This window comes from Haliotis rufescens, unplaced genomic scaffold, assembly GCF_023055435.1.
Source record: "Haliotis rufescens isolate VD_foot unplaced genomic scaffold, xgHalRufe1.0.p SCAF_4, whole genome shotgun sequence".
Taxonomy (NCBI): Eukaryota; Metazoa; Mollusca; class Gastropoda; order Lepetellida; family Haliotidae; genus Haliotis; species Haliotis rufescens.
In genome coordinates, this window is record NW_025964112.1 from 42,196,597 (window position 1) to 42,209,277 (window position 12,681).

At 42.6% G+C, this 12,681-nt stretch overlaps 1 protein-coding gene across 1 annotated transcript in view; it reads left to right on the top strand.

Annotated features, from left to right (window-relative positions):
- LOC124135985 overlaps positions 1–12,681 on the top strand; it is an 81,257-nt gene that overhangs the window by 33,980 nt on the left and 34,596 nt on the right. The window contains exons 17-22 of the mRNA XM_046501720.2: positions 7,192–7,326; positions 8,145–8,339; positions 9,649–9,900; positions 10,536–10,740; positions 11,030–11,202; positions 12,453–12,620. Of these exons, the coding sequence (XP_046357676.2) occupies positions 7,192–7,326; positions 8,145–8,339; positions 9,649–9,900; positions 10,536–10,740; positions 11,030–11,202; positions 12,453–12,620 (1,128 nt within the window). The remainder of the gene's footprint in view (positions 1–7,191; positions 7,327–8,144; positions 8,340–9,648; positions 9,901–10,535; positions 10,741–11,029; positions 11,203–12,452; positions 12,621–12,681) is intronic.

Sequence of the window (12,681 nt, forward strand, 5' to 3'; positions counted from 1 at the left end):
GCAACAAGACAAGTAGGTTATCATGTCTGACACTCCACCAGCAACAAGACAAATACGTTATCATGGCTGACACTCCACCAGCAACAAGACAAGTAGGTTATGTCTGACACTTGACCAGCAACAAGACAAGTAGGTTATCATGTCTGACACTTGTCCAGCAACAAGACAAGTAGGTTATCATGGCTGACACTTGACCAGCAACAAGACGAGTAGGTTATCATGTCTGACACTTGACCAGCAACAAGACAAGTAGGTTATCATGTCTGACACTTGACCAGCAACATGACGAGTAGGTTATCATGGCTGACACTTGACCAGCTACATGAAGAGTAGGTTATCATGGCTGACACTTGACCAACAACAAGACAAGTAGGTTATCATGGCTGATACTTGAACAGCAACAAGACAAGTAGGTTATCATGTCTGACACTTGACCAGCAACATGACGAGTAGGTTATCATGGCTGACACTTGACCAGTAACAAGACAAGTAGGTTATCATGGCTGACACTTGACCAGCAACAAGACAAGTACGTTATCATGGCTGACACTTGTCCAGCAACAAGACAAGTACGTTATCATGGCTGACACTTGACCAGCAACAAGACAAGTACGTTATCAGGTCTGACACTCCACCAGCAACAAGACAAGTAGGTTATCATGTCTGACACTTGACCAGCAACGAGACAAGTAGGTTATCATGTCTGACACTTGACCAGCAACAAGACAAGTAGGTTATCATAGCTGACACTTGACCAGCAACAAGACGAGTAGGTTATCAAGGCTGACACTTGACCAGCAACAAGACAAGTAGGTTATCATGTCTGACACTTGACCAGCAACAAGACAAGTAGGTTATCATGGCTGACACTTGTCCAGCAACAAGAGAAGTATGTTATCATGGCTGACACTCGACCAGCAACAAGACAAGTAGGTTATCATGGCTGACACTTGACCAGCAACAAGACAAGAAGGTTATCATGTCTGACACTTGACCAGCAACAAGACAAGTAGGTTATCATGTCTGACACTCCACCAGCAACAAGACAAGTACGTTATCATGGCTGACACTCCACCAGCAACAAGACAAGTAGGTTATGTCTGACACTTGACCAGCAACAAGACAAGCAGGTTCTCATGTCTGACACTTGGCCAGCAACAAGACAAGTAGGTTATCATGTCTGACACTTGACCAGCAACAAGACAAGAAGGTTATCATGGCTGACACTCCACCAGCAACAAGACAAGTAGGTTATGTCTGACACTTGACCAGCAACAAGACAAGTAGGTTATCATGTCTGACACTTGACCAGCAACAAGACAAGCAGGTTCTCATGTCTGACACTTGGCCAGCAACAAGACAAGTAGGTTATCATGTCTGACACTTGACCAGCAACAAGACAAGAAGGTTATCATGGCTGACACTCCACCAGCAACAAGACAAGTAGGTTATGTCTGACACTTGACCAGCAACAAGACAAGTAGGTTATCATGGCTGACACTTGACCAGCAACAAGACAAGTAGGTTATCATGTCTGACACTTGACCAGCAACAAGACAAGTAGGTTATCATGTCTGACACTCCACCAGCAACAAGACAAATACGTTATCATGGCTGACACTCCACCAGCAACAAGACAAGTAGGTTATGTCTGACACTTGACCAGCAACAAGACAAGTAGGTTATCATGTCTGACACTTGTCCAGCAACAAGACAAGTAGGTTATCATGGCTGACACTTGACCAGCAACAAGACGAGTAGGTTATCATGTCTGACACTTGACCAGCAACAAGACAAGTAGGTTATCATGTCTGACACTTGACCAGCAACATGACGAGTAGGTTATCATGGCTGACACTTGACCAGCTACATGAAGAGTAGGTTATCATGGCTGACACTTGACCAACAACAAGACAAGTAGGTTATCATGGCTGATACTTGAACAGCAACAAGACAAGTAGGTTATCATGTCTGACACTTGACCAGCAACATGACGAGTAGGTTATCATGGCTGACACTTGACCAGTAACAAGACAAGTAGGTTATCATGGCTGACACTTGACCAGCAACAAGACAAGTACGTTATCATGGCTGACACTTGTCCAGCAACAAGACAAGTACGTTATCATGGCTGACACTTGACCAGCAACAAGACAAGTACGTTATCAGGTCTGACACTCCACCAGCAACAAGACAAGTAGGTTATCATGTCTGACACTTGACCAGCAACGAGACAAGTAGGTTATCATGTCTGACACTTGACCAGCAACAAGACGAGTAGGTTATCATGGCTGACACTTGACCAGCAACATGACTAGTTGGTTATCATGGCTGACACTCGACCAACAAGACAAGTAGGTTATCATGTCTGACACTTGAACAGCAACAAGACAAGTAGGTTATCATGGCTGACACTCGACCAGCAACAAGACAAGTAGGTTATCATGGCTGACACTTGACCAGCAACGAGACAAGTAGGTTATCATGTCTGACACTTGTCCAGCAACAAGACAAGTAGGTTATCATGGCTGACACTTGTCCAGCAACAAGACAAGTAGGTTATCATGGCTGACACTCCACCAGCAACAAGACAAGTAGGTTATCATGTCTGACACTTGACCAGCAACAAGACAAGTAGGTTATCATGTCTGACACTCCACCAGCAACAAGACAAATACGTTATCATGGCTGACACTCCACCAGCAACAAGACAAGTAGGTTATGTCTGACACTTGACCAGCAACAAGACAAGTAGGTTATCATGTCTGACACTTGTCCAGCAACAAGACAAGTAGGTTATCATGGCTGACACTTGACAAGCAACATGACGAGTAGGTTATCATGTCTGACACTTGACCAGCAACAAGACAAGTAGGTTATCATGTCTGACACTTGACCAGCAACATGACGAGTAGGTTATCATGGCTGACACTTGACCAGCTACATGAAGAGTAGGTTATCATGGCTGACACTTGACCAACAACAAGACAAGTAGGTTATCATGGCTGACACTTGAACAGCAACAAAACAAGTAGGTTATCATGTCTGACACTTGACCAGCAACATGACGAGTAGGTTATCATGGCTGACACTTGTCCAGCAACAAGACAAGTAGGTTATCATGGCAGACACTTGACCAGCAACAAGACAAGTACGTTATCATGGCTGACACTTGTCCAGCAACAAGACAAGTACGTTATCATGGCTGACACTTGACCAGCAACAAGACAAGTACGTTATCATGTCTGACACTTGACCAGCAACAAGACAAGTAGGTTATCATGGCTGACACTTGTCCAGCAACAAGACAAGTAGGTTATCATGGCTGACACTTGACAAGCAACATGACGAGTAGGTTATCATGTCTGACACTTGACCAGCAACAAGACAAGTAGGTTATCATGTCTGACACTTGACCAGCAAAATGACGAGTAGGTTATCATGGCTGACACTTGACCAGCTACATGAAGAGTAGGTTATCATGGCTGACACTCGACCAACAAGACAAGTAGGTTATCATGGCTGACACTTGAACAGCAACAAGACAAGTAGGTTATCATGGCTGACACTTGACCAGCAACAAGACAAGTACGTTATCATGTCTGACACTTGACCAGCAACAAGACAAGTAGGTTATCATGGCTGACACTTGTCCAGCAACAAGACAAGTAGGTTATCATGGCTGACACTTGACAAGCAACATGACGAGTAGGTTATCATGTCTGACACTTGACCAGCAACAAGACAAGTAGGTTATCATGTCTGACACTTGACCAGCAAAATGACGAGTAGGTTATCATGGCTGACACTTGACCAGCTACATGAAGAGTAGGTTATCATGGCTGACACTCGACCAACAAGACAAGTAGGTTATCATGGCTGACACTTGAACAGCAACAAGACAAGTAGGTTATCATGGCTGACACTTGACCAGCAACAAGACAAGTACGTTATCAGGTCTGACACTCCACCAGCAACAAGACAAGTAGGTTATCATGTCTGACACTTGACCAGCAACGAGACAAGTAGGTTATCATGTCTGACACTTGACCAGCAACAAGACGAGTAGGTTATCATGGCTGACACTTGACCAGCAACATGACTAGTTGGTTATCATGGCTGACACTCGACCAACAAGACAAGTAGGTTATCATGGCTGACACTCGACCAGCAACAAGACAAGTAGGTTATCATGACTGACACTTGACCAGCAACGAGACAAGTAGGTTATCATGTCTGACACTTGTCCAGCAACAAGACAAGTAGGTTATCATGGCTGACACTTGTCCAGCAACAAGACAAGTAGGTTATCATGGCTGACACTCCACCAGCAACAAGACAAGTAGGTTATCATGTCTGACACTTGACCAGCAACAAGACAAGTAGGTTATCATGTCTGACACTCCACCAGCAACAAGACAAATACGTTATCATGGCTGACACTCCACCAGCAACAAGACAAGTAGGTTATGTCTGACACTTGACCAGCAACAAGACAAGTAGGTTATCATGTCTGACACTTGTCCAGCAACAAGACAAGTAGGTTATCATGGCTGACACTTGACAAGCAACATGACGAGTAGGTTATCATGTCTGACACTTGACCAGCAACAAGACAAGTAGGTTATCATGGCTGACACTTGACCAGCAACATGACGAGTAGGTTATCATGGCTGACACTTGACCAGCTACATGAAGAGTAGGTTATCATGGCTGACACTTGACCAACAACAAGACAAGTAGGTTATCATGGCTGACACTTGAACAGCAACAAAACAAGTAGGTTATCATGTCTGACACTTGACCAGCAACATGACGAGTAGGTTATCATGGCTGACACTTGTCCAGCAACAAGACAAGTAGGTTATCATGGCTGACACTTGACCAGCAACAAGACAAGTACGTTATCATGGCTGACACTTGTCCAGCAACAAGACAAGTACGTTATCATGGCTGACACTTGACCAGCAACAAGACAAGTACGTTATCATGTCTGACACTTGACCAGCAACAAGACAAGTAGGTTATCATGGCTGACACTTGTCCAGCAACAAGACAAGTAGGTTATCATGGCTGACACTTGACAAGCAACATGACGAGTAGGTTATCATGTCTGACACTTGACCAGCAACAAGACAAGTAGGTTATCATGTCTGACACTTGACCAGCAAAATGACGAGTAGGTTATCATGGCTGACACTTGACCAGCTACATGAAGAGTAGGTTATCATGGCTGACACTCGACCAACAAGACAAGTAGGTTATCATGGCTGACACTTGAACAGCAACAAGACAAGTAGGTTATCATGGCTGACACTTGACCAGCAACATGACGAGTAGGTTATCATGGCTGACACTTGTCCAGCAACAAGACAAGTAGGTTATCATGGCTGACACTTGACCAGCAACAAGACAAGTAGGTTATCATGGCTGACACTTGACCAGCAACAAGACAAGTAGGTTATCATGGCTGACACTTGACCAGCAACAAGACAAGTAGGTTATCATGGCTGACACTTGACCAGCAACATGACGAGTAGGTTATCATGGCTGACACTTGACCAGCAACAAGACAAGTAGGTTATCATGTCTGACACTTGACCAGCAACAAGACAAGTAGGTTATCATGGCTGACACTTGACCAGCAACAAGACAAGTAGGTTATCATGTCTGACACTTGACCAGCAACATGACAAGTAGGTTATCATGGCTGACACTTGACCAGCAACAAGACAAGTAGGTTATCATGGCTGACACTTGACCAGCAACAAGACAAGTAGGTTATCATGGCTGACACTTGTCCAGCAACAAGACAAGTAGGTTATCATGGCTGACACTTGTCCAGCAACAAGACAAGTAGGTTATCATGGCTGACACTTGACCAGCAACAAGACAAGTAGGTTATCATGTCTGACACTCCACCAGCAACAAGACAAGTAGGTTATCATGTCTGACACTCCACCAGCAACAAGACAAGTACGTTATCATGGCTGACGCTCCACCAGCAACAAGACAAGTAGGTTATGTCTGACACTTGACCAGCAACAAGACAAGTAGGTTATCATGGCTGACACTTGACCAGCAACAAGACGAGTAGGTTATCATGTCTGACACTTAACCAGCAACGAGACAAGTAGGTTATCATGTCTGACACTCCACCAGCAACAAGACAAGTAGGTTATCATGGCTGACACTCCACCAGCAACAAGACAAGTAGGTTATGTCTGACACTTGACCAGCAACAAGACAAGTAGGTTATCATGTCTGACACTTGTCCAGCAACAAGACAAGTAGGTTATCATGGCTGACAATTGACCAGCAACATGACGAGTAGGTTATCATGTCTGACACTTGACCAGCAACAAGACAAGTAGGTTATCATGTCTGACACTTGTCCAGCAACAAGACAAGTAGGTTATCATGGCTGACACTTGACCAGCAACAAGACAAGTAGGTTATCATGGCTGACACTTGACCAGCAGCAAGACAAGTAGGTTATCATGGCTGACACTTGACCAGCAACATGACGAGTAGGTTATCATGTCTGACACTCCACCAGCAACAAGACAAGTAGGTTATGTCTGACACTTGACCAGCAACAAGACAAGTAGGTTATCATGGCTGACACTTGACCAGCAACAAGACAAGTAGGTTATCATGGCTGACACTTGACCAGCAACATGACGAGTAGGTTATCATGGCTGACACTTGACCAGCAACAAGACAAGTAGGTTATCATGGCTGACACTCGACCAACAAGACAAGTAGGTTATCATGGCTGACACTTGAACAGCAACAAGACAAGTAGGTTATCATGGCTGACACTTGACCAGCAACATGACGAGTAGGTTATCATGGCTGACACTTGACCAGCAACAAGACAAGTAGGTTATGTCTGACACTTGACCAGCAACAAGACAAGTAGGTTATCATGTCTGACACTTGACCAGCAACATGACAAGTAGATGACCAGCAACATGACAATTGGATTAACATGAGACGTACACTTGACAAGACAAAGGACAGTTGCATTTGTAACAAAGAAAAAATGAGCTAAAAAAAACAATTATTTATTTTCGACCTACTTTTATTCCCTATTTGTCAATATGGACAACTAAAATTACTTTTGATCAAAACTCTTTGCAGGAAAATAAAACTGCAGTAAATTTTCTTTTTCTATTTGTATTTTAGAAATGGTAGTGTACATCAATGGTATTGACAGATCAACCCTGTTTTATGGCGAAGCCCATTATGTGGAGTGGACTTCCACCCTTTATGCAACCAGGATCAGTACATCAACCATCAGATTCACTTTTCCTGTGTCAGGTGAGACAAAAACACCATCAGAATAATAACTTTCTCCCTATGATCACAGACAAGTTGTACCAGATATACCAACTGTGAAAGTTCACCTTTCCAAGAGTTGTCTTCCCCGTTAGCCACCTAGCTAATGGTTGTCTCATCTGATCTCAAGGTCACCTGACCTAGAATGACGACCATCAATAAATACTATCAGGAACATCATGCTCTATTAGCATCTTTTGTTTGAAAGTAATTTGTGTTGTGATTGAAGCATACTATTCCTGTTGTAAGCATATCCTTTGGTGACAAGTTTCAACAAGAACATCGTCCTATCATGGGTTTTCAGACATCATACGTTTTCGGACGGCCATGTTTATAGCGATTACTCGTGCTATAACGGGGATATAACATTACACAGACATTGTAAACTCTCAGATGATGGCTTGTTTTTAAGAGAAAGTTGTCTTTTATAAGTGAATGAGAAAACTCGAATGTATCTTACTCATCTGAAAACCCATAACATGGGAAGATAATTAATTTACAAATTTCGGGCTTACATACATAAATTGTTCCCTAGATTGTTTGCATTAAATTTATATTTAAGATGCAAAAAGTATATTTTCTATATGTTTGTTGAAACAGGCATATTTTCATTTTAATTCAAGTGAAGATTATTTTGTTCAGTTAAATATATCACTGTAAATATACTTTAATTGAATAAGAAAGTAAAGGCAGGTAATGGAAAATATTGAAAAAATTATATTTCTATCTCTAAAATGTTATCTCACCTGACTGATTGGCACTATGTTTAAATATTTCAATCTCAATAACTCTTTTTTCAGAGGTCAGCATTGACATAACACTCAGTGCCAAGTCCCTGTCTTTTTCTGTTGCGCTGGAAAATAAATTTCAGGGTTTGACGAGTGGCCTTCTTGGGAATTTTGATGGTGACAACACAAATGATTTTAACACATCATCGGGAGATTCTCTCCCTGCAACAGCAACAGAGCGACAGCTGTTTGACATGGGGAAGACATGTAAGTTTGTTTGTTTGTTGTTAAATGCTGAACTCAGCAATATTCCAGCTATATGACGGCAGACTGTGAGTTATCGAGTCTGGACCAGACAGTCCAGTGATTGACATCATGAGCATTGATCTACACAATTGGGATACAATAACATGCATCAACCAAGTCAGCGAGTCTGACCACCAAATCCCATTAGTCTCCTCTTATGACAAGCATATTTGTCTCTTATGTCAAGTATGAGTTGCTGAAGACCTATTCTCTACCCGGATCTTCACAGGGATTATGTAACACATCACTAATGACAGAGACATAACTGTATCACATGGGCAAGACTGGAAAGTAACTCTCCGATATCATCATTAATTTGAAAGTGTATTTCAAGATTTCTTCCATATGGATGTCAAGAATAATCTGTTAAATATTGATATGTATGTGGCTCAAGCAGGTGATGACATTCCACCATTTTAATATACCTGTAATCAACATCTGTTTTGAGAAATATAAATTCTGCTTTAGCTCACCTGGATAAAATATGCTTTGATTGTTTGTCTGTCATTGTTTGAGATGATGAATTATGATCTGGTATGAGGGTACAATAAAGTAATTTTTTACATACCGGGGGTACATACATTATATTTGTGGCCTCATTTTGAATCTTTTCATAAAAGACTTTTCACTACACCCTCAGGTAAAACCTCAGATATTTCAACATTGATATAGTTTCTCTGAATATTCAAGAAGCTCGAAGGTTTGGCTGAATAAATTTATCAGTGTGTATACTTTCAGCAACACTGGTGTAAGGTACATGCATCATGTGGTATAATGCCTACTTTTAGTAGTAGTAGTAGTAGTAGTAGTAGTAGTAGTAGTAGTTCATATAAAATGTGCATGCTCAAGTGCAGAAAAGATAGGACAGTTCAGTAGAAATTTTGGTGGAAGAGATAGGCCTTGATGGATGTTCCAAAAGCAGAGTAGGTAGGACATTCTCAGAGATCGGGGTAGATTGTTGCATTCAGTGGCAGCGGCAAAGGAGAAAGTTCTTTGTACATAACTGAAGAGGTTTACAATAGGAGTGAGTGAGTGTGGTTCTATGCTGCTTTTAGCAATATTCCAGCAATATCATGGCAGGGGACACCAGAAACGGGCTTCACACAATGTACCCATGGGGAATCGAACCCGGGTCTTCGGCATGACGAGTGAACACTTTAACCACTAAGCTACCCCACCGCTCCGTTTACAATAGGTACACAGAACAAATATTTGGATTCAGAAATTAAATATTTAATAATAATATATAATATCAAATGATTTTTCCAAGGGGCTGTGGCAGACTCTGATAGCATCCTTCGCTACTCTCCTGGCATGATCAGTTCCAACTACTTCAACAACACGTTCATCCCGCTGTTCATGGATGAAATCGACCCTGTGGCACGTATGGCAGCAGAGGGTGTCTGTGGGTCAGGGGCCAGTGACCAGTGTGTGTTTGACTATGCCGTCACTGGAGACCATGTGCTGGCCATGTCAACAAAGACCATTAAGATGGAATCTGATGAAACCCAGGCAGTGATGAGTAAGCTCATATTTGAATGTGGAAAATTGTGCTACCAAAGTGTTGATATTGTTTTTAGGAAACAAATTTTACCTGGTTGTCATGACTGCAGATGTTTTATTTAAGGTCAAACCAATTAATATTCTTATTATGGGATGGGTCTACCCTTAAGTGTCCAATGATAAATGAAAAAGAACATAAAAAGGCTGTGTTGATCTTTTCAGTTGGTATTTTAAAAAAACTTTCATTTCAAAGTTGTTGTTTTTAAACAATAACGACAATTCATAAACAGCAAAAGATATAGAATTTGGGAACTCTATCTAATGTAGACTTGTATACATTTCTTGCCAATTCAGCAGAGGCAATTCAATAATTTGCTGTGCAGAGTTGTGCCCCTTAGGTGTGCCAGGAATCCATGAACCTGTGTTCAAATCACAGATCCCTTGATTATGCTCCTTGGTTTCCTTGATTATGCTCCTGAGCTCCAATCCCATGTTTGTGGGTTTCACCACAGCAGCATGAAACCGAGCTCACTCACTCATACAGACAATGTTTTTGTATTTGCATGTTTTCATTATTGGTGACTTCAAGACCACTGATAAAACTCGAATATTATCAGCTGCAGTTTAGAAAAACACTCACACACTCTTTCTCAGGTAACAGTGCGCCAATAGTGAACGGCACGGACACCATCAGCGTGGAGGTGGGTCACTCAGTCAACCTGGAATTTGATGGGTCAGATGCGGAAGGGGACAGCTTCAAGTATGTTCTGCAGAACCAGCCAGTGTCGGGCTTCACCTTTGACCCCGACACTGGGCGAGGGTCATGGACACCGACAGATTCCACACCTGTCAAAATCAGGTCAGTTGAAGGTCGTTGTCCCACAGGGTACTCTGAAATGTATCCTTGGTATATTTCTGTAATACCGTAATATATCCTGGTTGAAAGTTGTAATACAAAAATGTACCATGGCCAAAATTTTAATACAGAAATGCACCCTACCCGACCACTGCATGGCACTAAGGCAACTGGGCAAATCTATCAAGCAGTTTCACCAAATCAATTTTAGTTTCATTTGTATACAGAAAAGTACTGTTTTTTTATTATTATCTTGTTTTAGTATGACAGATATGTTTCTGTTCCTTTTTAGTTTAAATGCGGAGGACAGTCGTGGCATGAAGTCCCGCCTGATCAATGTGAAGGTCACTCTCTGTGAGGGATGTGTACACGGCCGCTGTGACTACCTCAGCCCCCATCCAGGAGCCCAGGGCAACACGCAACACTTCAAACTGGCCACATGTGTGTGTGAGATCGGCTGGACAGGTGGCTATTCTCTGTCCAAACAAATTGTGACATACCAGTACTGTAGCGTTATGTAGACTGGCCGTTGTGTGTGTGTGATCGGCTGGACAGGTGGCCATTCTCTGTCCAAACAAATTGTGACTTACCAGTACTGTAGCGTTATGTAGACTGGCCGTTGTGTGTGTGTGAGGTCGGCTGGACTGGCAGCCATTCTCAGTGGCACTGATCGCATTCATAGGTTTTTCTATGTATACCAGTAATAAATCAGCGTTATTCTTAAGACCAGTGGTTTGACTAGTTCAGACTTGATGACTTACACTCTGTCATGGTGCAGTTGAAGTTTGCTGACTGGGGCATTTTTTGTATGGTATTGTGCTTCTAAAATTGATAAACATGTGCACTATCTCCATGGTCTTGTGGATAGACTGCCCGGAGAGTGAAGGGTTGGTGGTTTGATCACCGGCTGTGTCAAACGAAAAGACGTTAAAAAATGGTACTTGTTGTTACCCTGCCTGGCATGATTGGCATAATACAAGGACTGTCTGGCTTGAAATCAGTATGCATATGTCAGGACTAGTGGACCGCCTTCATGGTCTAGTGGTAGAGCGTCCGCCAGAGAAGCAGAAGGTCCAGGGTTCGATCCCCGACTGTATCATACCAGTAGATGTTAAAAGATTGTACTTGTTGTTACCCTGCCTGGCATGAATGGCATAATACAAGGACTGTCTGGCTTGAAATCAGTATGCATATGTCTGGACTAGTGGACCGCCTTCATGGTCTAGTGGTAGAGCGTCCGCCAGAGAAGCAGAAGGTCCAGGGTTCGATCCACGACTGCATCATACCAATAGATGTTAAAAGATTGTACTTGCTGTTACGCTGCCTGGCGCTCAGCATTAAAGGGCTAAAACAATGACTGGTTAGCTCAGAGTCAGTATACTGTGTCTGAGTGGGGTATTCATGTAAAACTGCGGCATGGTATCTCCGTGGCCTAGCACTATTAAATCAGCATCATTCTTGACTAGTACAAGCAGCCGCACACATACACACATGTACATGCACGTTGCTTTATAAGTGAAATATTCTGAATGTGACGTTAAACCCCATTTCACCTCACCTCACCTGGACTAGGACAAGCAGCCACACATACACAAATGCATTCATGTCATGATATGAGTATTATAATTTGAATGAAACCACACCTCACCTGATGAACATGATATATTTGGTTGTTATTGAGTATTTGCCTATGAGCTTTGTCAAATGTTGTGCAGGAAGCACCTGTTCGGAAGACTATGATGGGTGTATGAGTGGACCATGTGGGGAGGGGCGGACCTGTACAGACGAGACTCCAATGGTCCACGCTAACACTGGGCGGGGCTACACATGCTCCTCTTGTCCCATTGGCTACTACAGTGAACCAGGCGATGTTAAATGTCAAGGTCAGTTTTGGTATACAGTACTGAAAAATTATTTTAACCAAATGGAAACCATAGGAGTTTG